General features: G+C 42.7%; 1 protein-coding gene across 1 annotated transcript; it reads left to right on the top strand.

The window, feature by feature from the left end:
- The first annotated feature begins 669 nt into the window (after window positions 1–669).
- On the top strand, window positions 670–21,888 carry LOC115141576 (kunitz-type protease inhibitor 2-like). The gene is made up of 7 exons (XM_029680574.2): window positions 670–1,355; window positions 2,608–2,778; window positions 12,212–12,277; window positions 13,786–13,866; window positions 18,163–18,333; window positions 19,463–19,504; window positions 20,812–21,888. Exons 1-7 carry the CDS (start codon window positions 935–937, stop codon window positions 21,006–21,008), a joined length of 1,149 nt encoding a protein of 382 aa, XP_029536434.1. The 5' UTR covers window positions 670–934; the 3' UTR covers window positions 21,009–21,888.
- Window positions 21,889–25,689: the final 3,801 nt, after the last annotated feature.

Genomic DNA, 25,689 nt, shown 5'->3' with positions numbered 1-25,689 from the left:
TGTAAGCCCTGGACTTTGACTCATATCTGCACACCCCTATTCACACACTCCTAAACAGCATATATATTTTTTAAACATAACTAATACGACATTGAACCTACTACTAGAGGACGCTTGCAGCTGGTATTGTCCGCTCACCTTTCCAATCACCAAACACTGGAAAGCATGAACAATGTTATTTCACAACCTTTTATAGTAGACTTGTGACAGGCTTTTATCCTAAATAAGAATTTAAATCAACTTGCCCAGTCTGGTATTTCTCGTACTTTTTTTGATGCTCTTGTCTGCGCTCTAATGGGTTGACTTACCATGTACACTGGATATCTTTATGGCAGAAGGGTAATGGTGCCATCTTGTGGTATCAAAATAAAATGGATTCACTTTTCTGAGAAGGCAATGAAGAACAACCTGTGTACTCAGGTACAGCGTCTGTGTTAGTCTACGACAACAGAATAACTAAATGAGTGATTAGACTGAACGAATCCGAAGGCCTAACAAAGTAAATATATGATACATCTGAATGTCATGAAAAAGAACACAGAAGATGGAACTTTTGAAAAAGTTGAACCTAACTTCACGCCCAAAAGGCCGCTTGGTGCGCCTCAGCCGGACGGAACGGTTTGGAACGTTCAGATATACATATGATATGTAGAACACATTGGCTCTTTTCGTGACATTTCTCTATCTGCAAAGTTCGAAAACGTTTGTCAATTGAACATGGCCTCGCCTTATTCCGTGGGCGGGGTAAAGAGCACCTGTCTCTAACTACGTACCGTATATTCAAGACAACAAAAGGAGGTCGTTTCAACAGGGAAGTAGTTTCGCCTACAGCATCTAATAATCTAAGACGAATTGCTACTTCGATCGAGAAAATATTATTTGGAAGACTGTTATTTACTTTGACGAAGGCTTTCGCGGAAGAAAAACAACAACAATGAAACAGGTGTGGAGTAGTGGTGTATTGTTCGCACTGCTCGCGGTACTGGTCCGCGGTCAGTTGGGCGAAGAGAAACAAGGATGCGCTTGGGATGTAGACGCCGACCAAGGTCTTGACCCAAAATCTCTTGACGCTGGAGCCAGCTATTTGGCTCACCTGCCGGACATATCAGACAGCATGGGGTGTCAGGAAGCTTGCTGCGGCTACCAGGACTGCCAGATCGCTTTGGTTGGCGCTTCAGCGGATGGACCATCGGGGTGTTTTCTCGTCAACTGCATGAAAGATGGAAAGGACGTCTGCGTCTTACAGTCCGATACACAGTTCAAGGTCTACCGCAAAAAGACGCATCCAAAGACGACAAAAATCGAAGTGGACGATATTAGTGAAGCTGGTGTGCCCAGGGAAGTCAACTCGACAGGTAGGCATATTGGTCTTTAGGATAATTACAATTCAGGGGCGTCATTGGCACTAATAGGGACTGCTTTAGCTAAGTAGGCTAGGCTATATCAGCACTTTGTCAATTAATATGGCCTATTTTTTTTTTTTTGGGGGTCAATATGCTTTACAAATTGGGGTCATGTGACAGATTACCATTCCCCAGCTATGTCCTTGTTTTGCAATTTATTTTTATTGAACTAAGGAGTTATAGTACAAGTTAAGCACTCTATACATTCGATTTGATCTGGACTTTAAACTGCCTGAAAGGCTAAAGTGAGAAAATGTCATATGGACCACCACTCAAGTTTTATACAGTATTGTCTCTTTTATTTGCTTCTTCCTACACACATTATCTCAGTGGCGACCAGTGCTTATTATTCTGGATTTGATTCACATTATCTCTAGAGCGATCAATGGTGTGGTCTTTGCATCTCACATGTGCCATCCACTGGACATTGTCAGACATTCGTAACCAAGTCAGGTGCGGTTTATGAAGGGTCATCCCTACGGCCTCTGATCTGGCGGACTACGAGGTCTGAGTGTTGGTGAGAAAATTGTGCTGTTTGGATTGCCTAATAGAAGTGATTTATACTTGATACTTAAGTATATTTTGGCAATTACATTTACTTTTGATACTTAAGTATATTTGAAACCGAATACTTTTGCTCAAGTATTGTGACATCAGTGATCTTCAGGTTGGAAAGTCAGAGTTCGAGAAGTTGTCTTGAACGCACTGGAGTCGGAAGTCAGATGTCCGACTTCGCATTCCCCAGTTTTGAATGCGGCAAAAGACTGGGCCAACAAGTCAGCCCAGTTTGCATGTGCAAGATAAGATTGATTGGTGTAATAGGTGTGGTGGAGAAACTCCAGTCTCTGCTCTTTTGTCACGTTTTGTTTACCCATTCCAGCTCTCATGGTTTCACTCAGTATGTAAATCATTGGGAAATAAAGGTCGGCGAGAGCTACAGTCTAACTCTCCTCCTAGAAAGGTGCGTTTCTTTGACAACTAGGCCCTCATCATACATTTATTTGCACTTATACTATTTTGTATTGGTGTTAATCATATTTTCATCTTGACTGATGTAGTTCCCGATTGCTACGGAGTATAAAAATGGCCCCCCTTTTTTTTAAGCATGTAATTTACCCGACAACGGATAGGTTTCCTTGTGAATTGAGCTTATCGTGACCCGCTTCAGTGTTAACCTCTCGTCTGCCCTTTCCTCTTCCCACAGATAAGTGCCGCATGCCCATGGTAGTGGGTTCCTGCCGCGCTGCCTTCCCCAAATACTACTATGACGTCACCAACCAGACCTGCAAGCTGTTCATCTATGGCGGCTGCAACGGCAACGGCAACAACTTTCACAGTCGGGAGGAATGTGAGGGGGCTTGTAGTGGGGTGACAGGTAAAGATATTGTTCTACCTAGTTGATTTTCCATTTTTGGGGTGAATACTTGTGGATCTGTGGTTTCTCTGTTGGCCCAGCCATGGCGTCACTGCCGAAGTGTTGTCAGTGGAATTCGGCTGTGTCCTTAAGTCAACACAGGCAGCCTGAGGGGGTGGGACAGAGCCAGCTGTAACAGAAGGACGTGACCTTGTGTAAACTAAGTAACAGCGGGAGGGAAGTCTCACTTTACTAACAACCTTCAGCAGGGACTGCTGGGGGGCAATTCCATGGTGATAGAATTACGCAAATACTTTTTAAAACTTTAAAACGGATACATTTTACAAAAGTATATTGACAGGATGAACTGTGCACATAATAAGTTTGTTAACAGAAAAAAAACAAGGGAGATTTTATTGTAATTCTTTGCATCTGCAGTTCTTCCAGTGAATATAGATATATAATCTCTCTCGGCAAAAAAGGAAACGTCCCTTTTTCAGGACCCTGCATTTAAAAAATAATTCATACAAATTTAAATTGCTTCAGATCTACATTGTAAAGGGTTAAACACGGTTTCCCATGCTTGTTCAAGGAGCCATAAACAATTAATGAACATGCACCTGTGGAATGGTCGTTAAAACACTAACAGCTTACAGACGGTAGGCAATTAAGATCACAGTTATGAAAGCTTAGGACACTAAAGAGCCCTTACTACTGACTCTGAAAAACACCAAAAGAAAGATGCCCAGGGTCCCTGCTCATCTGCGTGAACGTGCCTTAGGCATGCTGCAAGGAGGCATGAGGACTGCAGATGTGACCAGGGCAATACATTGCAATGTCCGTACTGTGAGACACCTAAGACAGCGCCACAGGGAGACAGGACGGACAGCTGATCGTCCTCAGTGGCAGACCACATGTAAAAACCTCTGCACAGGATCGGTACATCCAAACATCACACCTGCTGGACAGGTACAGGATGGCAACAACTGCCCGAGTTACACCAGGAACGCACAATCCCTCCATCAGTGCTCAGACTGTCCGCAATAGGCTGAGAGAGGCTGGACTGAGGGCTTGTAGGCCTATTGTAAGGCAGGTCCTCAGCAGACATCACCGGCAACAACGTCACCCATGGGCACAAACTCACTCAAAACTGTCAAAAAGTGCTCTTCACAGACGATTCGCGGTTTTGTCTCACCAGGGGTGATGGTCGGATTCGTGTTTATTATTTGTGTTTATTGTCGAAGGAATGAGCGTTACACCAAGGCCTGTACTCTGGAGCGGTATCGATTTGGAGGGTCCGTCTGGGGCGGTGTGTCACAGCATCATCGGACTGAGCTTGTTGTCATTGCAGGCAATCTCAATGCTGTGAGTTACAGGGAAGACATCCTCCTCCCTCATGTGGTACCCTTCCTGCAGGCTCATCCTGACATGACCCTCCAGCATGACAATGCCACCAGCCATACTGCTCGTTCTGTGTGTGATTTCCTGCAAGACAGGAATGTCAGTGTTCTGCCATGGCCAGCGACGAGCCCGGGTTCCCATTGAGCATGTCTGTGGATCTTTGGCTCGGAGGGTGAGGGCTTGAGCCCCCCCCATCATAAATATCCGGGAACTTGCAGGTGCCTTGGTGGAAGAGTGGGTTAACATCTCACAGCATGAACTGGCAGATCTGGTGCAGTCCATCAGGAGGAGATGCACTGCAGTACTTAATGCAGCTGGTGGTCAAACTAGATTGTTCAGGAACATGTTATGCCATTACTGTTAGTCACATGTCTGTGGCACTTGTTCAGTTAGTCTCAGTTGTAGAATCTTATGTTCATACAAATATTTACACGTGAAGTTTGCTGAAAATAAACACAGTTGACAGTGAGGACTTTTTTTTTTTTTTGTTGCTGAGTTTATGTACACTGTGTAAATTTCTCAAATTAGTCATGGTGCATAGTTGTATGGTTTTTATATGAATGGTTTGAGATTTGAAAGTGAACAATCTGAGTCTTCAGCGTAATTCTGTTACTGTGGAAATGCCCTGGGTTAAAAGTCTTTGTTTTCTCGATAAGTAGGACTACCTATTTATTTTCTTTGTTCTCAACGTCTCACATTTTCCCCCAGCCCCGGCTTGTGTGTTGATCATTATTTAATGTGCGTTTTATTCATCTCCCGAAGTCATAACTCCTAAACTGGATTGGGCAGTCTGCGTTTTGTCTCGACTAAAACTGACAAAACACAGAACGAATTGTGTCAACGCCTTTTCAGCAGGTTTAACTAACTCTCTTGTGTGCGTCTTGGTCCACACCCCATTGTTATTTCGGTTTTTCATAGAAATCCGTACCGGTTCTATTGTTTCTGTGCTGTAGGGATGGGCAACTGATGTGGGTGGGGGCCACAAAAACCCGAACTCATCATGGGCTAAATGAGTGACTGACACAACTACAGAAACACTGATGCACAACCTAACTTCGACATGGCGCCTTGTGTATTCTACACTGAACAAAAAATGTAAAGTGTTGGTTACATGAGCTGACATAATATCCCAGAACTGTTCCATATGCACAAGTGTTTCTCTCATTTTGTGCACTATTTTAATTTATTTTACATCTCTGTTAGTGAGCATTTCTACCATGCCAAGATAATCCATCCACCTAACATGTGACATGACAAGAAGCTGATCATTACACAGGTGTACCTGGTGCTGTGGACAATAAAAATCCACTTTTAAAATGTGCAGTTGTCACACAACACAATGCCACAGATGTCTCAAGTTACGGGAGCTTGCAATTGGCATGTTGACTGCAGGAATGTCCACCAGTCCTATTACCAGAGAATTGAATGTTGATTTCTCTACCATAACCACCTCAGGTCTTTTTAGAGAATTTGGCAGTATGTCCAACTGGCCTCCACATCTGGCTGCTTCACCTGAGAGATCGTTTGAGACCAGCTACTCGGGCATCTGATGAAACTGTAGGTTTGCACAAACAAAGGATTTCTGCAAAAACTGTCAGAAACCGTCTCAGGGAACTTTATCTGCGGGCTCGTTGTCCTCACCAGGGTCTTGACCTGACAGCAGTTCCTGTTGTATCCGATGTCAGTGGGCAAATGGTCACTGGCACACTGTAGGATTGTTGTTCACATATAAATCCCAGTTTTAACTGTACTGGGCAGATGGCCGTTGAGGCCCCGACTGAGTTCCCCGAATATAAATATTTTGATTACTTGATCCGTAGGTGTGCCGCCAGTTGCCCATCCCTGCTGTAGAGTAATTACGCTGAGACTCTTGAGTTCTCACTTAAAATATATGCCAAACAAAAAAACATTTGATTTCAAAGTGTAGCAAACCATACAACTCTATGCAAAATGAATACATTTACAAGAGAAAGTGAAATTGTGCAGATGCAATGTTTTGTAACAGAATTACGGTAAAATCACCCGCAGTTTTATCCTATTACAAACTGTCTGCACAGTTCTTCCTCTAAGTGTGCGTTTGTAAAATTTTCGGTGGAGATTAAGTGGTCCTTGTGCATAGCGTAGCATGGTTTGTAAAATGTAGAAAATCAATGGTATGTTTGGTATGCATTTTAAACTGAAATCGAATTCTTTGTCTTGTCCTTTTTTTATTTTTTTAAATAGTCAAAATATCTCCTTTTAGGTCACACACCTCGTCAGAGGTCATACACAGAGCATTAAGCCTCTTGACATGGCAATCTACTGTTTAACAAAGTGGCCCACTCTAACCACAGTAACCTCCACCACAGTGCTCCCCATGGGGAGACGGGCAAAAATGAATCTGTGGCTTGTGTTCAGGCACACACTATCTACACTAGGATCCTGGCAGCATCCTTAAGTCTGGCATATCAGTCCAGCAGGCTACTAGTCCAACTACGGTCTCTGTTTCCTACTATGTTACATAAAATATAATTATACCTAACAAAGTAAATTGAACTCAAACGGGTCATTTTAAAGGCTGCTGGAACTGTAAAAACAGAACCATGTCCATTTTAATGTGAATCTCTACTGCCAAGCTAGTTAGTTTCACATCATCCCTTTGAGGTGTAGGGTGTTTGTTATGGGTGTGTCGTGTGCATAGATGGTGTTATGATTGTTTCAGCTTACCCAATGCCAAACCGGTTAAGTGACCTCCGTACGATGAGGTTTGGCCTGAGCCGTTCACCACAGTCTAGCATCCATTCCATAATAAACTGTCCATGGTCAGGCTCTTGCAATTGGAGCAAACGTATACAGTACCAGTCAAATTTTTGAACACCTACTCATTCTAGGGTTCTTTTTCTTTTGACTTATTCTACATTGTAAAATAATAGTGAAGACCACTATAAATAACACATGTAGTAAGCAAAATGGTGTAAAACCAAAATGTATTTTTGATTCTTCAAAGTAGCCACCCTTTGCCAAGAGTGTGCAAAGCTGTCATCAAGGCATTCTCTCAACCAGCTTCACCTGGTATGCTTTTTCAACAGTATTGAAGTAGTTCACACACATGCTGTGCACTTGTTGGCTGTTTATCCTTCACTCTTCGGTCCAACTCATCCCAAACCATCTCAATTGGGTTGAGGTGGGCATTGTGGCAGACAGGTCATCTGATGCAGAACACCATCTCTCCTTGGTCAAATAGCCCTTACACAGCCTCCTGTTGAACAAATTGTAGTCCCACTAAGTGCAAACCTGATGAGAGAGAGATATATATATATATTTTTTTATCTCACACACAGTTGAAGTTTACATACACCTTAGCCAAATACATTTAATCCTAGTAAAAATTCCTGGTTTTAGGTCAGTTAGGATCACCAGTTTATTTTAAGAATGTGAAATGTTAGCATAATAGTGATTTATTTCAGTTTTGATTTCTTTCGTCACATTCCCAGTGGGTCAGAAGTTTAACTTGGGTCAAATGTTTCAGGTAGCCTCCCACAAGCTTCCCACAATAAGTTGGGTGTTTTGGCCCATTCCTCCTGACAGAGCTGGTGTAACTGAGTCTGGTTTGTAGGCCTCCTTGCTCGCACATGCTTTTCCGTTCTGCTCGCACATGCTTTTCCGTTCTGCCCACAAATTTTCTATAGGATTGAGGTCAGGGCTTTGTGATGGCCAGGCCACTCCAATACCTCCACTTTGTTGTCCTTAAGCCACTTTGCCACAACTTTGGAAGTATGCTTGGGGTCATTGTCCATTTGGAAGACCCATTTGCGACCAAGCTTTAACTTCCTGACTGTCTTGTGATGTTGCTTTTGATATATCCACACAATTTTCTTGCCTCATGATGCCATCTATTTTGTGAACTGCAGCAAAGCACCCCCACAACATGATGCTGCCTTCCCGTGCTTCACGGTTTGGATGGTGTTCTTCGGCTTGCAATCATCCCCCTTTTTTCCTCCAAACAGAACAATGGTCCTTATTACCAAACGGGTCTATTTTTGTTTCATCAGACCAGAGGACATTATTCCAAAAAGTACCATCTTTGTCCCCGTGTGCATTTGCAAACCGTAGTCTGGCTTTTTTATGGCGGTTTTGGAGCAGTGACTTCCTTGCTGAGCTGCCTTTCAGGTTATGTCGATATAGGACTCCGTTTACTGTGGATATAGATACTTTTATACCTGATTCTACCAGCATCTTCACAAGGTCCTTTGCTGCTGTTCTGGGATTGATTGGCACTTTTCGCACAAGTACGTTCATCTCTGAGACAGAACGCGTTTCCTTCCTGAGCGGTATGACGGCTGCGTGGTCCCATGGTGTTTATACTTGCGCACTATTGTTTGTACAGATGACCGTGGTACCTTCAGGCGTTTGGAAATTGCTCCCAAGGATGAACCTGACTTGTGGAGGTCTACAATTTGTTTTTTTCTGAGGTCTTGGCTGATTTTCTTTTGATTTCCCCATGATGTCAAGCAAAGAAGCACGGAGTTTGAAGGTAGTCCTTGAAATAAATCCACAGGTACACCTCCAATGGACTCCAATTATGTCAATTATCCCATCAGAAGCTTCTAAAGCCATGACATTTTCTGGAATTTTCCAAGATGTTTAAAGGCACAGTCTACTTAATGTATTTAAACTTTTAGCCCACTGGAATTGTGATACAGTGAAATTATTTGTCTGTAAACAATTGTTGGAAAAATGACTTGTGTCATGCACAAAGTAGATGTCCTAACCGACTTGCCAAAATTATAGTTTGTTAACAATATATTTGATGAGGTTGAAAAACAAGTTTGAACTTCTCTGGGATATGTGGGATGGTAGCGTCCCACCTCGCCAACAGCCAGTGAAATTGCAGGGCGCCAAATTCAAAACAACAGAAATCCCATAATTAACATTCCTCAAACATACAAGTATTTTACATCATTTTAAAGATAAACTTCTTGTAAATCCAGCCACAGTGTCCGATTTCAAATAGGCTTTACGGCGAAAGCACACCAAATGATTATGTTAGGTCAGCACCTAGTCACAGAACCATACAGCCATTTTCCAGCCAAGGTGATGGCTCACAATCAGAAATAGCGATTTAAATTCATTAATAACCTTTGATCTTCATCAGGAGGCACTCGCAGGACTTCATGTTACACAATAAATGTAGTTTGTTCGCTAAAGTTAGTCTTTATGTCCAAAAACCTCATTTGAAATTGGTGTGTTATGATCAGAAATGCATTGTCTCAAACAAACATCCGGTGACAGTGCAGAGAGCCACATCAAATTACAGAAATACTCATAATAAACATTGATTAAAGATACAAGTGTTATGCATGGAAATAGATCAACTTCTCCTTAATGCAACCACCACGTCAGATTTCAAAACGCTTTACGGCGAAAGCACACCTTGCGATTGTTAGGTCAGCACCTAGTCACAAACATCCAGCCACCAAGTAGAGGTATGAGAAAAGTCAGATAGCGCTAGAAATATTAAATTTGATCTTCATTATAATGCACTCCCAGGAATCCCAGTTCCACAAATGTTTGTTTTGTTCGATAAAGTCCATCATACACTGCTCAAAAAAATAAAGGGAACACTTAAACGACACAATGTAACTCCAAGTCGATCACACTTCTGTGAAATCAAACTGTCCACTTAGGAATCAACACTGATTGACAATAAATGTCACATGCTGTTGTGCAAATGGAATAGACAAAAGGTGGAAATTATAGGCAATTAGCAAGACACCCCCAATAAAGGAGTGGTTCTGCAGGTGGGGACCACAGACAACTTCTCAGTTCCTATGCTTCCTGGCTGATGTTTTGGTCACTTTTGAATGCTGGCGGTGTTTTCACTCTAGTGGTAGCATGAGACTGAGTCTACAACCCACACAAGTGGCTCAGGTAGTGCAGCTCATCCAGGATGGCACATCAATGCGAGCTGTGGCAAGAAGGTTTGCTGTATCTGTCAGCGTAGTGTCCAGAGCATGGAGGCGCTACCAGGAGACGTGGAGGAGGGCCCAATGTCCACAGGAGGGGTTGTGCTTACAGCCCAACACTGTGCAGGATGTTTTTCATTTGCCAGAGAACACCAAGATTGGCAAATTCGCTACTGGCGCCCTGTGCTCTTCAGATGAAAGCATGTTCACACTGAGCACGTGACAGTCTGGAGACGCCATGGAGAACGTTCTGCTGCCTGCACCACCCTCCAGCATGACCGGTTTGGCGGTGGGTCAGTCATGGTGTGGGGTGGCATTTCTTTGGGGGGCCGCACAGCCCTCCATGTGCTCGCCAGAGGTAGCCTGGCTGCCTTTAGGTACCGAGATGAGATCCTCAGACCCCTTGTGAGACCATATGCTGGTGCGGTTGGCACTGGGTTCCTCCTAATGCAAGACAATGCTAGACCTCATGTGGCTGGAGTGTGTCAGCAGTTCCTGCAAGAGGAAGGCATTGATGCTATGGACTGGCCCGCCCGTTCCCCAGACCTGAATCCAATTGAGCACATCTGGGACATCATGTCTAGCTCCATCCACCAACGCACCACAGACTGTCCAGGAGTTGGCGGATGCTTTAGTCCAGGTCTGGGAGGAGATCCCTCAGGAGACCTTCCGCCACCTCACCAGGAGCATGCCCAGACGTTGTAGGGAGGTCATACAGGCACGTGGAGGCCACACACACTACTGAGTCTCATTTGGACTTGTTTTAAGGACATTACATCAGTTTGATCAGCCTGTAGTGTGGTTTTTCACTTTAATTTAGAGTGTGACTCCAAATCCAGACCTCCATGGGTTGATACATTTGATTTCCATTGATCATTTTTGTGTGATTTTGTTGTCAGCACATTCAACGATGTAAAGAAAAAAGTATTTAATAAGAATATTTCATTCATTCAGATCTAGGATCTGTTATTTTGGTGTTCCCTTTTATTCTTTTGAGCAGTGTCCAAATACCTCCTTTTTTGTTCTTGCGTTTAGCCCAGTAATCCAAATGCATAATGCGCCATCACTTGTCAAAAAAGTTATATTACAGTTCATAGAAACATGTCAAACGATGTATAGAATCAATCTTTAGGAAGTTTTTAACAAATCTTCAATGTTCCAACCGGCGAATTCCTTTGTCTATAGAAATGCAATGGAACGCAGCTACCTGTCACGGGGGCGCGCGTGATCAGCTCATGCCACTCTGCCAGACCTCTCAGTCAAACAGCTCTCTTTCTCTCCCCCTTCACAGTGGAAGCCTCAAACAAGGTTCTAAAGACTGTTGACATCTATTGGAAACCTTGAAGTGCAATATGACCCCATAGACACTATATATTGGATAGGCAAAGACTTGAAAAACGACAAACCTCAGATTTCCCACTTCCTCGTTAGATTTTTTTTTTCTCTGGTTTTTGCTTGCCATGTGAGTTCTGTTATACTCAGACATCATTCAAACAGTTTAGAAAACACTGAAGTTTCTAATCAAAATGTACTAATTATATTCATATTCTAGTTTTTGGGCCTGAGTAGCAGGCAGTTTACTCTGGGCACCTTTTTATCCAAGCTACTCAATACTGCCCCCCCCAGTCCCAAAGGAGTTAATGACTCCAACCTAAGTGTATGTAGACTTCGTATATATATATATATACACACACTTGGCTTTGATTTGACATGCTCCTATAAACTTCACATGTTGGTTCTCATGGGTCCTTTTACACGAAGTGCCCAACAAGAGAGTCCACATTCTTCCATGTAGAGTCAGTAAGTCTGCATTCTTGCTGGCTGCTTGTTTAGACGGGAAATGGCTGTAATTCAGGATATATTTTTAAAGAATACAAATTGCACTCTATTCCACTATTGCTTTTTTTTCCCTGGGTTGTAATATGTTTCATGAACAGCTGTTTGTTGCTAATATTAACAGGAAGAAGCCACAGCTGTCGAAAGGAAACCTTGCTTTTCCCATGTATTAGTCACTTATCAATCGATACACCGTTTTTACAGTAAGGCTAAACCGTGGGTCAATGTGCTTGTCAGTTAATGTCTTTCATGGACCATCACTTTCTCAACAGGTACTGTGCTGCTGTCCAAGGACTCGCCCATGCAGAGAAGACTGGCTATGACTGCCGACGATCGAGGTAACACATGCGTAGTACTGTTTACCATCACCACCTATTTTGAAATGCTTTCTTTTAGCTGTAGTAAAACTGGTAATATCATACAGCATCTCTTGGATGGTGTTTGCTTTTAAAAGGCAAAATGTCACGATCCTCAACATTTTAAACACAACTTGACTGTGTACAATGTCGGCTACTCGAGAGAGCGGAGGGGGTTCTAGATAAATCAGCTAACAGTTCCACATTCCTCAGTCCTTCCGTAATGTGTACAGCTCCGCTTATCTGTGTTTGTCTAACACACTTCAAGTCATGGGTCATGTTAGGAATCCTCATACAGTGCCTTCGGGAAAGTATTCCAAACACTTGACTTTTTCCACATTTTGTTACATTACAGCCTTATTCTAAAATGCATAAATAAACTTTTCCTCATCAAGCTACCCTCTACCCCATAATGACAAAGTGAACAAAAGGTTAAAACAAACAGATATACCTTAATTACATAAGTATTCAGACCCTTTGCTATGAGATTTGAAATTGCGCTCCGGTGCATCCTGTTTCCATTGATCATCTTGGAGATTTTTCTACAACTTGATTGGAGTCCACCTGTGGTAAATTCAATTGACTGGACATGATTTGGAAAGGCGCACACGGCTGTCTAAGGTCCCAGAGTTGGCAGTGCATGTCGGAGCAAAAACCAAGCCATGAGGTCCAAGGAATTGTCCGTGGAGGGAGGGAGGAGGGGGCTCCTCTGTGGAGATGGTTGTCCTTCTGTATGGTTCTCCCATCTTTGCAGCACTCCACCAATCAGGACTTTATGGTAGCGTGGCCAGACTGAAGCCACTCCTCAGTAAAAGGCACCTGACAGCCTGCGTGGAGTTTGCAAGGCACTTGAAGGACTAAAAAAATAATAATAAAAAAACACCAGAACATGCATAATGCACACTCACTACTTAGAGCAGGCGTTATATAAAATTAACACTGGTCTCATAAACTCAAGCAAAAGCCCATGTGATAGTGAGAAGCCAGCTCATCTTTAGATTTAAATATTTGCTAGCTACCAAGGCTACAGTTGAATTGTTATGGACACACCCTTCTGTCCGTCTCCAACCGTTTAAACAGCATGCTAGCCTGTCCACTTTGTTCAGATGTTGAAATCAAGTGGCCTACCTTATTGTGTTAAATGCTTATTGCACATTTTATTAAACAAACTTGACACCTAGTTTAAGTCTGTCTGGACCAATTTCATTGCCAACAGATTATATTTTAATCCCATGTTTTATTTTCTAATGCACACAATCATTTGAATTCCTAAATTGTATTTCGTAATTTAAAACCTAGGTGAATATTGCCTTCAGTTTAAATTCAATTTCCATTTTATTTATATATATATATATATGACACACAGTCCCACCTACTGATTCTCACTCGCTCACCTCCTCCCATTGTTAACTGACCCTTCTCACCTCCAACAAACCCCAACAGGCCTCCCCACACAGCAACCCCTCTCTTACATTTACTTATCTTTCCAGTGGCTGTCATCGCTGGCTCTAAGGGAAGGAAAGGATCTGATGCTGACAAACCTACAGATCACAAGAGCATTGAATATAAAGGTAACTGGATTTACTTTTTTCTTTTTTTTCTGCAGTATGGCTTTTGGCTGGCTCTTTAAGGTTGAGGTTCTATGTAAACCATTCTCCCTGCACGGTGTAGTTAGCTGTTCTGGGATCGGTCTCAAACGTCCTTCCAGATGTGATAGCCTTTTTCACAAGTTGAGGCCTGCAGGTTTGAGATCAGTTTTATTTTTAAGTATTTCCTTTTTCACTTTAGCACACACAAATAACAAACCAATGAAGTATTGCTTAAGCAAGACATGGGACAAGAATGGAGCAACAATGACTTACAACAACTAAGCGTTCCTAGTCAGTATTCAGACTGACACCACGTCTTGAGAAATCTGCTGGAGTTAGTCCTGGGGTAAAAACACATATTTTCCAAGTTAATGGTTTTAAGCATTTCTGCTAGTCATCTACGGAGCTGGGGGGGGTGAAAGTCCATGTTGCCCAGCAACAGCCCCAAAACATCACTGCTCTAGAGGAGATCTGCATGGAGGAATGGGCCAAAATACCAGCAACAGTGTGTGATAACCTTGTGAAGACTTACAGAAAATGTTTGACCTCTGTCATTGCCAACAAAGGGTATATAACAAAGTATTGAGAAACTTTTGTTATTGACCAAATACTTATTTTCCACCATAATTTGCAAATAAATTCATTAAAAATCCTACAATGTGATTTTCTGGAGAAAAAAAATGCTAATTTTGTCTGTCATAGTTGAAGTGTACCTATGATAATTACAGGCCTCATCTTTTTAAGTGGGAGAACTTGCACAATTGGTGGCTGACTAAATACTTTTTTGCCCCACTGTATCGTGCATCCCTAACCGAGATGGAACAAAATAATGATTTGCAGCCCAGTAGTAATGCTTAAAGATGAGTAGGCCTAAACTGCCTCTTTCCTTGTGCATTTGCAAGTTGGCTTTACAAATATGATGGGTTTTGTAACCCCAGACAAATTACAAGATTTTGTCGAGTCCGAAGGCATAAATTAATAGGTAAGAGGAATTGGAAGATTCTGGCACGTTAGAAGAGAAACCCTTTTTATGGCATTAATGCGCCCCATCATAGGAGGAGGCAAGTATCCAGCTCTTTTGTTGTAGCTGTCCAACCAGCTCATTGTAAAAGCTTGAAGATGAGCTTTGGGATTCTATGTATTTTTAGTCTACGGTAAGTGAAGTTGTCATGCACCACTTTAAATGGTATCTTCTAGACCACTTGCTCTAATATTATCTGAGATCACTTTTTCTCCCATTTTAATGAATAGCCAGACAGTTAGCCAAATGAATTAAGTATCGTCGGTTAGGGACAGAGGCTGTGTCATCGTCTGCATATAACGAAATGCGGTCTTTTGTTTCCTACTTTAAGACCTTGGATATTAGGATGATTCCTTATTTGTATAGCTAGGGGTTCAAGGGCGACAGCAGACCGCTAAGTGGGGAAACCCTGCTGGACAGATCTATGTAGTTCAAAGGGCCTGGATTTGTCGCTGTTGGGCAGGCAGAGCATATTGCCCCAGGCGATAAAGGAGTCGCCAAATCCAAACCTAGTGAGCGCTTCGAGCATGTGTGACCATTCTATTTGGTCGAACGCTTTTTGAGCATCTAGCGATATAATAGCCGTCTTGGCGCTTTTTCCCATGATTTGCGTATAGAATGTTAAGCAGCCTGCGCACATTAGAACAATAACCTGCCGGGGATAAAACCCTGTCTGATCTGGATGAATAATGGTTGCATGTTTGTGTAACCTATTACAAGTACTTTGTTGATCTTTTTTTAAACGTCTAAATTAAGCAATGCTATCGGTCTAAAATTTGCGGGATCTGTTACCTCTGCCTTTTTAACAAGGCTAATATTGGCTTCTTACAATGACTACGGCAAAATGTAATTTTCTGTTGAATCAGTAAACATCCTGAGTAAGAGGGGAGCGAGGGCTTCACTGAACGTTTTATAAAATTCACAGCCGAAACCATCAGGGTCTGCAGCCTTTCTAGGTGGGAGAGCTTTTATTGCCTCAATTATTTATTCTATTGTGAAATTTGAGTAAAAAAAATAGTTTTTTGCCGCTATCAAGTTTTGGCAGGGTGACGGCGTCACAGAAGGCTGACTCATCGGATCTGGAAAAATATAACTGAGAAATTCTTTGAAGCAGTTTATCTCTTTAGGATATGCCGGCAAGGTGCCCGCCTTAGACCTGATTTTACGGATTGCTCGATTTGCCTGTGCATCCGTTAGTCGTCTAGCGAGCTACCTTTCCGGTTTGTCCTCTAGTTCATATTGTTTTTGTTTCAGCTTTACTGACCCGAGAACCAATAATAGAACTGTGTTCATATTGTTGTAGTCTACCTGAAGTTCTAGTTGTCTCCAAAGCTGGGAGTTAATTTTCTATCTCATGCGATTCCCTGTGTCTGTCACTCGTATGAAATAATGACCTCATAACCGTTTAACGTTTCCCATAGTGTAGAATCAGATACCACTCCCGTGTCATTAGTCTGAGGAACTCATTCAACTTAACTGCCATGCAGTCAATGAATGCTTGGTCTGTGAGCAAGGAGTGGTTAAAACGCCAACTGTAATTCTGTTTTGGTAAAGAGGGACAATGTAATTGGACTGTGGTCACTTAAGAATCTATGGCATTTTGAATTGAGCACTTTGGGTATCAAGTTGGAGTCGATTCTAGAAAAAGACAGACTTCTCATTCTACTCTGTCTGTGGGATGTTGCAGTCTCTTCAAGATGTCCACTAGAATCCTGGATTTGTTTAGATTTAGTATCTGGACATGGGTGAAATTTCGTAGAGTCTGTGTAGACGGTCTGTATGGATCAAGGTAACAATTAAAATCGCCTCCGATTAGTGGGACTAAGATCTGGGAGTAAATCAAAAAACAGGAGAGAAATGTGGGTCGTCAATGTTTGTGCCATTAGAAATTCAATAGGGTGACTGGGAAAGAGTTAATGTTGTACCTACCGTCTGGGTCTGTGGACAAGAGTTAAAAATAGCTGTTTTTACAAAAGAGACTAGCAACACCTCTTGCCTTGGAAGATAAGGGTGATTGATAAACTTGAGAAATCCAGTTGGATCTGATGCCGCTGTCTGGCAGCAGAAAACGACAAAACGCAGTAACGGACGCCAGAGAAACCCACCCTCCCCACTACTTCTCCAAATTAAGCATTGTTCTCCCCATCTCACATAAAACGAGGACTGCTGTGCATGATGGCTAGAACAGACCAATACTACGCTAGCAACAGTCGGACTTAACAGCCCTCTCCGCGGTTGTTGGACATTTTTATTTGTATACTTGTCTTGTCTTTTATGAATAAACATCAAATCCACTGTTTGTTCAGTCAACATTCCAGACATTTGTGGCCAGGGGATTTGCTGTAGTTTTGACACGTAGCTTGCAACATCTTCGAGCTTGGTGAAGGCTCCTGTCATGGCGTTGTGATTCAAATGCAGGCTTGTATTTCACCTCTGCCTCTCATGGTCTGCATCACAGCAGGGAGTCAAGTAGCAGAATGTGTGCCGTTGCTCAATCACCTCCATGGTGTAGTTGGGGAAGATGAGAAACTTTTGACCTTTTTGTATTCCATTGCTCCCTGTTGTATAATGAGCTCCTTTTCCTGAAAGTGATTTACCCTTGTAATTATGGTGTGTGGCTTGGCACCTGATGAGCAGTGTTGTAAAAAAAATAGTTTAAAGTACTACTTAAGTAGTTTTTTGGTGGAATCTGTCATTTATATTTACTCCACTACATTCCTGAAGAAAATATTGTACTTTTTACTCCATTTTCCCTGACACCCAAAGTACTCGTTACATTTTTGAATGCTTAGCAGAACAGGAAATGGTCTGATTCATGGATTTTAAAGAATCCCTGGTCATACCTACTGCATCTGACTGATCTGGCGGACTCACTAAACACATGCTTTGCTTGTAAAATATGTTTGAGTATTGTGCCCCAGGCGATCTGTAAATAAAGTTTTTAAAATAGTGTCAGGATCTTGTTGCTGGGTATCTAGAGTTGTAGTCAGTACTCAATGGCACTAGCTTCTGCTTGCTGGGCCTTTGTCAACTTTGTGTTAGCTGGTCTGTTGGGTTTTCGCTGCCATATTTCACTGCTAGTTGTGCCTCGGGAATATACTAAACCATGTGTATTTTTTGAGGGTTGAACTTGTGAAACGGTAAATTAAGATTTCAAAATTTGTGTCCGAGATATGAACGCTTCTACTTCATGCGCGCCAGCGCCCTACTTCTGAGATCAGTTCTGATTTGTCCTCTGGTCTTCCTGTCTTCCACAGATGCTTGCATGGTGCCCTCGGACTCGGGCCCTTGCCGCGCTGCCTTCAACCTGTTCTACTTTGACCACAGCACTAGCTCATGCCAGTCTTTCATCTACGGTGGCTGCCAGGGAAACGGCAACCGATACGGCACACTGGACGAATGCATGGCCCGGTGCACTGGAGAGCACGGTAAGAATTGTTTTCCTTTTTGTTGCGTTAGTGGGATTAAAATGGATTTAGTTTTGTCATTGATCAACACAATGCTCCATAGGTCAGTGAAAAAATTCTGCAAATGTAAACAAAGTAGTTGCAATAATATATGTATTAAAAGGGCAAGCCTAAATTAAGGGTTTAGCAAATCACAAGTTACATGGACTCTGTGAAATAATGGGGGTTGACACTTGAATTTTTTTTTTTTAATTATGACTACCCCTTCCTCTGTCCCTCAGTGAAATATTTAATTTCAAGCACAGATTCATCTTCCTAAAGAAGAGCAGTGATTGGTAGCTGGGCAACGATAACAAATCAGACTTTGAATATCTATTTTAAGCAGGATCAAGTTCATTAGGGTGTGGATTATGTATTAAATCACCCAGACACAGTCATATTTAACTGAGCTGCCGGACAGGAAGGAAATGTCACCATGAGACCATTAGTGATTTTAAAACCGCTACAGAGTTCAATTGCTGTGAAGTGCGAACTGAGGTGGGTCAATAACATTGTTCCACCACAATGACCTAAATGACGGCATGAAAAGAATGAATAAATATTCCAAGATAAGGTACTACAATAATACTGCAAAACAACTTTGCAAAGGAATACACTTTTTGGCCTAAATGCAAAGCCTTATGTTTGGGACAAATCCAACACAGTAACTGACACCTTATTTTGAGGCATGACAGGGAAAATCTGCTTTACACCAGACACTGGGAGAGTAATTCACATTTCAGCAGGACAATAATCTACAACACAAGACCAAATCTACACTGGAGGTGTTTACCAAGAAAACAGTGAATGTTCCTGAGTGGCGAAGTTTTTATTTTTATTTTTTTATTCTGCTTTTTTAAAAATCTGACACTACTTGAATTGCTGTCTAGTCATCATCCCAAACACCTTGACAGAGCTTGAAGGATTTGGAAAATAATAATTGCCAAGTATTGTGCGATCCAGGTGTGCAAAGCTCTTCGACTTACCCAAGAAGATTCACAGCTGTAATCGTTGCTGCCAAAGGTGTTTCTAACGTGTTGAATTGTTCATTTAAAAAATTTTTTTGTGGTGGCTAGTGATTTTCTCTTTTCTGATTCCATAATTTTCATAGGTGAGCAAGGGCAACACAATGGCCATAACCGCGTGACACCAGGTAAGCTAACCTTCCTTAGGTTCTAGGCTAGCGGTGAGGTTTAAAGGGTTGTGTTCCAGTGGGTGTGATATGGCAAAACTTAACAGTTCTGAATACAGCTTCAGGAGAGGTTTTGATCTAAAGTTTTTTTGGGGTGGCATATGAACTTGGCTTGTGCGAGCCGGAATGGCTTGCACAAGGAGCAGGAGCCAGAGGCAGCTTGAGGTACAAGTACACCCCCTGGACAGAAGGTTAGTTTATCAAAGGGCATTACTGCCAATCTATCTCCTTAATCCCGAGTGCCAAGCAGAGACAGATCAGGTGCCATTTTTAGTCTTTGGTGTGACTCGTCCGGGGATCAAACTCCTAACATTCAAATCTGAGTGCACAAGCCACTGCATTGATCTCATTGATAAATGAGACTGTTATAGGTAACGTGACGTGAAACCAAAGTCATCACGAACAACTGAAAGATACACTGAGTGTACAAAACATTTGGAAAACGAACACTTTCCTAATTGAGTTGCTCCCCCCCTTTGCCCTCAGAACAGCCTCAATTTGCCAGGGCATGGACTCTACAAGTTGTCAAATCGTTCCACAGGGATGCTGGCCCATGTTTACTCCAATGCTTCCCACAGTTGTGTTAAGTTGGCTGGATGTCCTTTGGGTGGTGAACCATTCTTGATACACATGAGAAACTGTTGCGTGTGAAACCCAGCAACATTGCAATTCTTGCACAAACTGGTGCGCCTGGCACCTACAACCATACCCTGTTCAAAGGCACTTGAATATTTTCTTGCACATTCAGTCTCTGAATGGCGCACACACATACACAATCCATGTCTCAAGGCTTAAAGATCCATATTTAACCTGTCGCCTCCCCTTTAATTTACACTGATTGTTTGAAGTGGATTTAATGTCAAGGTATCATGGCTTTTACCTGGATTCACCTGGTCAGTTTGTCCTGGAAAGAGCAGTTTGAAGCTCCAACTTTTTAATTTGGCTCTGTACTCCAGCATTTTGGATTTGAGATGCAATGTTTCAGTGACAGTACAGTCAATGGGTTTACTGTTTAGAAATGAAAGCACTATGTATTTTGCCCCCCACTTATAGCACCTTCAAATGGGGGGGGATGAGATGATAGTTATTTCTAAACAGTACAACATATTTATGAAAATACCCTCAAATACAAGTAATGTACTATTGCCTCCATATGAAACATTTTGCTCTCAAGGAGTATAGAGCCAAATTTAAGCTTAAACTTTCCTGTCCAAATAAATGCATAGGGAAGTGTACTTAAAGTAAATGCATCCATCCTTCCCCTCCAGGGGTCTTCCTGGTGGCCACGCTGGCTGTGAGTTCAGCTCTCATCCTGATGGGTCTGATCCTTATCACCATCTGGCGCTCCAAGCTGCAACGTGGCCACCGCCGCCTCGGTGACAAGGAGGACCTGCTGCCCTACGAGCAGCTGTTTGAGGAGCAGCTGCCCGAGGAAGCGCTCCCAAAAGTGGGCACGGCACCATGAGGGAGCCTGCTCCTGTGTGGCTCCATGGCGCCACAGTCGCCTTACTCCACTGTCACTTTCCATTCCACAAATATCACTGACCCGGAATGCCTGCATCTGTTGGTTGTCAAGGGATGTATTCAGATATGATGGGAAGTTGTTTAATTGTGTCTTTTTGTCCAAATAGCCACGGTACTAATGACATGGATACAGTGATACGTGCATTGCTAATACAGGCACACCTAAGAGGTGTTTTAGGTTTGGGGTTTAGTGAGTGATTTTAGACTTATGCTTGACATTTTCAGATCATAGTGAATATCTGCTGCTGTCATTTACTTCTTGTTTATTTAATTTAAAAGGCTGAAACTTTGACGCGCCGTCTCCCGGACACAGATTAAGCCTAATCATGGAGTAAAACCAACTCAATTGAGAATCTCCATTTTAAAAATGCTTTTTAGTCCAGGGTTAGGCACATCAATGGGTCTGGGGGAAACCTCGCCTGAATGAGTTTTAAAAAATAAATAAAAACTTTTGTAAACTTGAGTTAATGAACGGCACTGCTACACTATGTTTACCGTGATGTTATTTTGTACACCCTATATTCAGTGGCAAGATTGCCTTTTTTTTTAAAGTCTATTTAATGAACAAATAACATATTTCGTTAACATTTTACTTACATTTTAAGAGGTGCACATAATTTAAGTCTTAAACATGACAACTGTTATTTTCATGACTTACACTAGTACCAAACACTTATCTCCTCCATATAGAATGTAAATGTTCAGTAGCTTATTGTGGGATTTCCTGTTCTACCTGTAACTCTGCAGCAGTGAGCCGGATGATGTCAACACTGCGTCCTCTGTATTAACTACTAACTCTTTAATAAAGGACTGGTACTTTACTGATTGCTGTATATCTCTATTTTCTATAGCACATTTTGTACAGTGCAAAGTGCGTCGCATAATTTAAAGGAGAATAATGTATTTATAAATAAGAAGTAAATGCATACGTTTTAGGATGGGGAAAACAGGGGACTGAAACCGAAAGCGTCCTAGGTAAAAAAAGCAGTGAAGTATGTTCATCTTTTTCTTAATGTCCAGTTTGTCAACTCACTCCCATCTGCATTTGTATCGCTACAGATTGGAGAGGACAAGGCTGGAAGGTTTGTTTTTCTTACCTCTAGAGGGCAGAAGTGACCATGATGCATACTAAGTATCTTCCTGGTGAAGAGACTGATTTGAGGGCACTCCTTAAACTGATCTTATTAGTACAAGTTTATGCATAGCGCAGGACTCAAATGTTTTTTTCAACACTAGTTGTGGAAGTTCAGTAAGTGAAGTTTTAATCTGCATCGACACATCCTATTCAACATGATCACAGTAATGTAGGTTTTCATGCAGTTGCTTTCACTGTCAATGTATTACTTTGCACATTTCATCGCCATGCAAAAAAGAATCAAGATAAAGTAAGAGTTTCTTATCTTGATGTGGTGGGTCGTTTTGTAATAAAACAGGAATTAGCTGAACATTTTCATCCCGCACCAATTCTAAAATGACCTAGCTAATTGAGCAAACTTAATTCCCTATTAATTGGTTCCAGGTCTGGGAAATAGTTAGTGATAAAGTAGGTAGCAAGCTGTCTACAGAGGCCGTGGTGTGGTCATGCAGGGTTCTGTGTGTTCTTGACTCTTTCTCAATTCATTTTTCTCGATTCCTTGCACCCTCTCACCACCAAATCCATTGGAGCGTAAGGTACAAGGGGAGTGACTTTGGACCTTCTCGAATACGGTTGAAAAGGAGGCGAGGCGATAGGATGCGTGGAACCACAGAAAGACAAATTGAGAGAGCCCCAGTGGAACGTTCACCTTCCTCTCCCGTTTCTTTCTGCTGAAGAGACTCAATACGAAGCAGCTGGCCTCCTTGACGTTGTGTCCTTGGGTACTAAAGTGCTCTGCTTTCGCTGCGCTCTAAAATGAGGCCCTAAAGACAATGATTAGCTCATTTCCCAACCATGTAAAGCCTCCCACCCCCACACACACACACACACACACACACACACATACTCATTATTAGTCAATGGGATTCAAACTCATTTCCATAAACAGTCAAACATAATGATCATTCTAGTGCCCTGGCTCTGACACAAAACGTTGAGGTAGCTGATGGCCAAAGAGGATGGTAGGAATGAGAGGAATGGGATAGATGGAGAAAGTACAGGGGAGGGTTCGCGATAAGGCTGTTGGGTGGACCAGAGACTTCAAGACCAGAACTCCAACAGCGCAGCATGGGGTGATAATGTTTATAGAGCGCCAGTAACCCTCACTCACTGTCTGAAAGCAGATACACTGCCCACCCCTATAACTCTCACTGACTGTCCAAGGTAAATCCACAGGACACTACAGTCGACTCCTTCTCTTCTCTCCACAGCTCCCAGGCCCAAAACCCGTAACTCTCCTCCTGTAGTTCCAGTGGTGTGCACTATGTGGGGCTTTGTTTGGCCCGATGTGTACCCTGTCCTTGGTAACATATTTCTGTGTTGTCAGTGCCTGTGGTCATCTGTTTTCAATCTGGTGTTGGTGTAATTGTGCTTGTTTAGCATGACCCCCCCAACCCTCCTGTACACCTCCACCCCTCACCAGCTGCCTGACAGATTTGAGGGATGCTCTGCATTCCTGGGGGCATGAGTGGGAGTGTGATCCCTCCCTTTTCCCCTTCTCCAACAGAAGTGTGTGTCGGGGTTTGTGTGTCAGGAAGTTATAGATGGTGGGTTTGAATGCGTGAAGGAGGGTGTTTGTCTGTTTGCTATTATGTCAAGTTGAAGTGAGTTAGTTTGTGTGTCTGTGTGTAAGCTCGTCATGCCCAGGGACACCTCAGTCTGTCCTCACACTCCCCCTGATAGAGCCCAACGCCCCCCCCCCCGCCTCCCCAGCACGGTAGGACCTCTAACCGTGGACCAGTTTCTCTGTCCCACACCTCAGGTACTTTCCCTCACCTCCAGCCCTCTACCACCCATCACCAGGCCTTTAGCAGGCTGATAACAGAGCCCTAAAATTCCACAGAGCCAACCACAAGAACTGACCCCAAATCAGCCATGCAAGAGAGGAGGAACAGAGGAGAGAAAAAGAGAGGGACAAAAAGGGAGGAAAGACAGAGGGAACGAGAGGAAAAGCAAGAGAAAGAAAGTAGTGAGGTGAAGGCTAGGAAAGAATACTTCTCCACTAAGTATGATGTCATGACTTTGGCTCTCTAGAGCGTGGAGGGAAGGTCCTAAAGGGGAGTTGATATCTTGGCAGTAAAGGGGACTGAAATCCGAGTGACCCCGACTAAAATTGAAAGCAGTTGCGAATCCTCTGGAGGGCCGACGTTTTTGCGATCCAGACTCTTCTCCCAGTTCCCACGACACCAACCGACCTCCACTTCTCTTTTTTTATCCACTTCCCCTATATTTTCTCTTTCTTTCTCTCATTCTTTCTTTGGTCCCCGTGCCTATAAATGGGAAGTCTGGTGATATTTTGGACCGCCGGCCATGACCAGTCACACTTAAAAAGTTCAAATTAAGAGGGGGATGGTTTCACTGGGTTGGAGTGGAAGATGCTTTATAAAAAGCATCCTTGAGAATGCTTAAATGGCCATGAAATGGAAAATACTTTTGGCGGATGATTTAGGAGATGGTGAGGTGGCTAGACAACACCATGTCCTTTGACCCCAGTTTTCTTCCAAACACTTCCTGGTATGTGGCTCTATTTCACTGATGATTTGTTTTTGTGAGAAAGTGTGAGAGAAAAACCGAGAGCAGTATGATGACGAAGGGAATGTGTGGAGGAGGGAAAGTGTTGTCAAAGGAAAATGTCGGGCAAAGTGTTGATGGGCTTATACGTGTTTGTAAATCGCTATTCAGTCGTTCATCTCTCTGAGGCCACGAGAACCTCTCAAGCAGAAAACAAGATATTTAAGATATGTCATGTCAATATAATAATAACAATACATGCCATTTAGCAGAAGCTTTTATCCAAAAGGGACTCGGTCATGCATGCATACATTTTACGAAAGGGCACCATGGGATCGAACCCACAATCCTAGCATTGCAAGTGCCATGCTCTACCGAGTCCATGACGGTAAAGTGTTGCGAATAGCTATTCAGTGTATTTAACAGTATCCAATGAAATATGTGGCTATGCCTACACGAAGACGTACAGTACGTACTTGTGTGTTCTCCCAACCTCTTCACTTGGCACGCCCATTCTACGATAGAGTGCCGTAACAACATTTTGATCTGCCTTTTAATGCAGACTGAATGCTAAATGCCTCCAGACTCCGTGTTACATCAGGGATAACCTATTGTTACCTTGAGATGAAGGCCAAATGGTCCTTGATGGCTGTGCATCTCACTTGCCAGGACAACAGACCAATCAGGGCCTTGTATCTAGGTGAAATCTGTGTGGTATTCCTCGTGGTAGCCAAGTCGATGTGTGTGGTAAACTTTACAGGCAATTAACTGTATTTATGAGATTAGAGGAATGGGGGAGAGGTGTTCTCTCAAGCCAGCAGCTATTCACCTCCGAGGAAGGACTCTTCAGTTTGATGTCAAACCTGAGGGAAGTTGAGCTGTTTTAAGGTCATTTCAGTTGTGGTGAAACGGAACAACTTGGACTTTTGGCAGAAAGACCCTGTGTGTTATTGCGAGATACAATCATCAGTGTAGA

This window comes from Oncorhynchus nerka, linkage group LG14 (assembly GCF_034236695.1).
Source record: "Oncorhynchus nerka isolate Pitt River linkage group LG14, Oner_Uvic_2.0, whole genome shotgun sequence".
Lineage (NCBI taxonomy): Eukaryota > Metazoa > Chordata > Actinopteri > Salmoniformes > Salmonidae > Oncorhynchus > Oncorhynchus nerka.
The sequence above is the reverse complement of the archived record's forward strand: the minus strand, read 5'-3'. Positions and strand labels throughout refer to the sequence as shown.

Excerpts from the sequence above, each read along its gene's own strand:
- LOC115141576 (XM_029680574.2), top strand. The coding sequence starts at position 935 with ATGAAACAGGTGTGGAGTAGTGGTGTATTGTTCGCACTGCTCGCGGTA. Across the intron at positions 2,779-12,211 it reads GGCTTGTAGTGGGGTGACAG|GTACTGTGCTGCTGTCCAAG; the intron begins GTAAAGATATTG and ends CTTTCTCAACAG. Across the intron at positions 13,867-18,162 it reads CAAGAGCATTGAATATAAAG|ATGCTTGCATGGTGCCCTCG; the intron begins GTAACTGGATTT and ends TGTCTTCCACAG.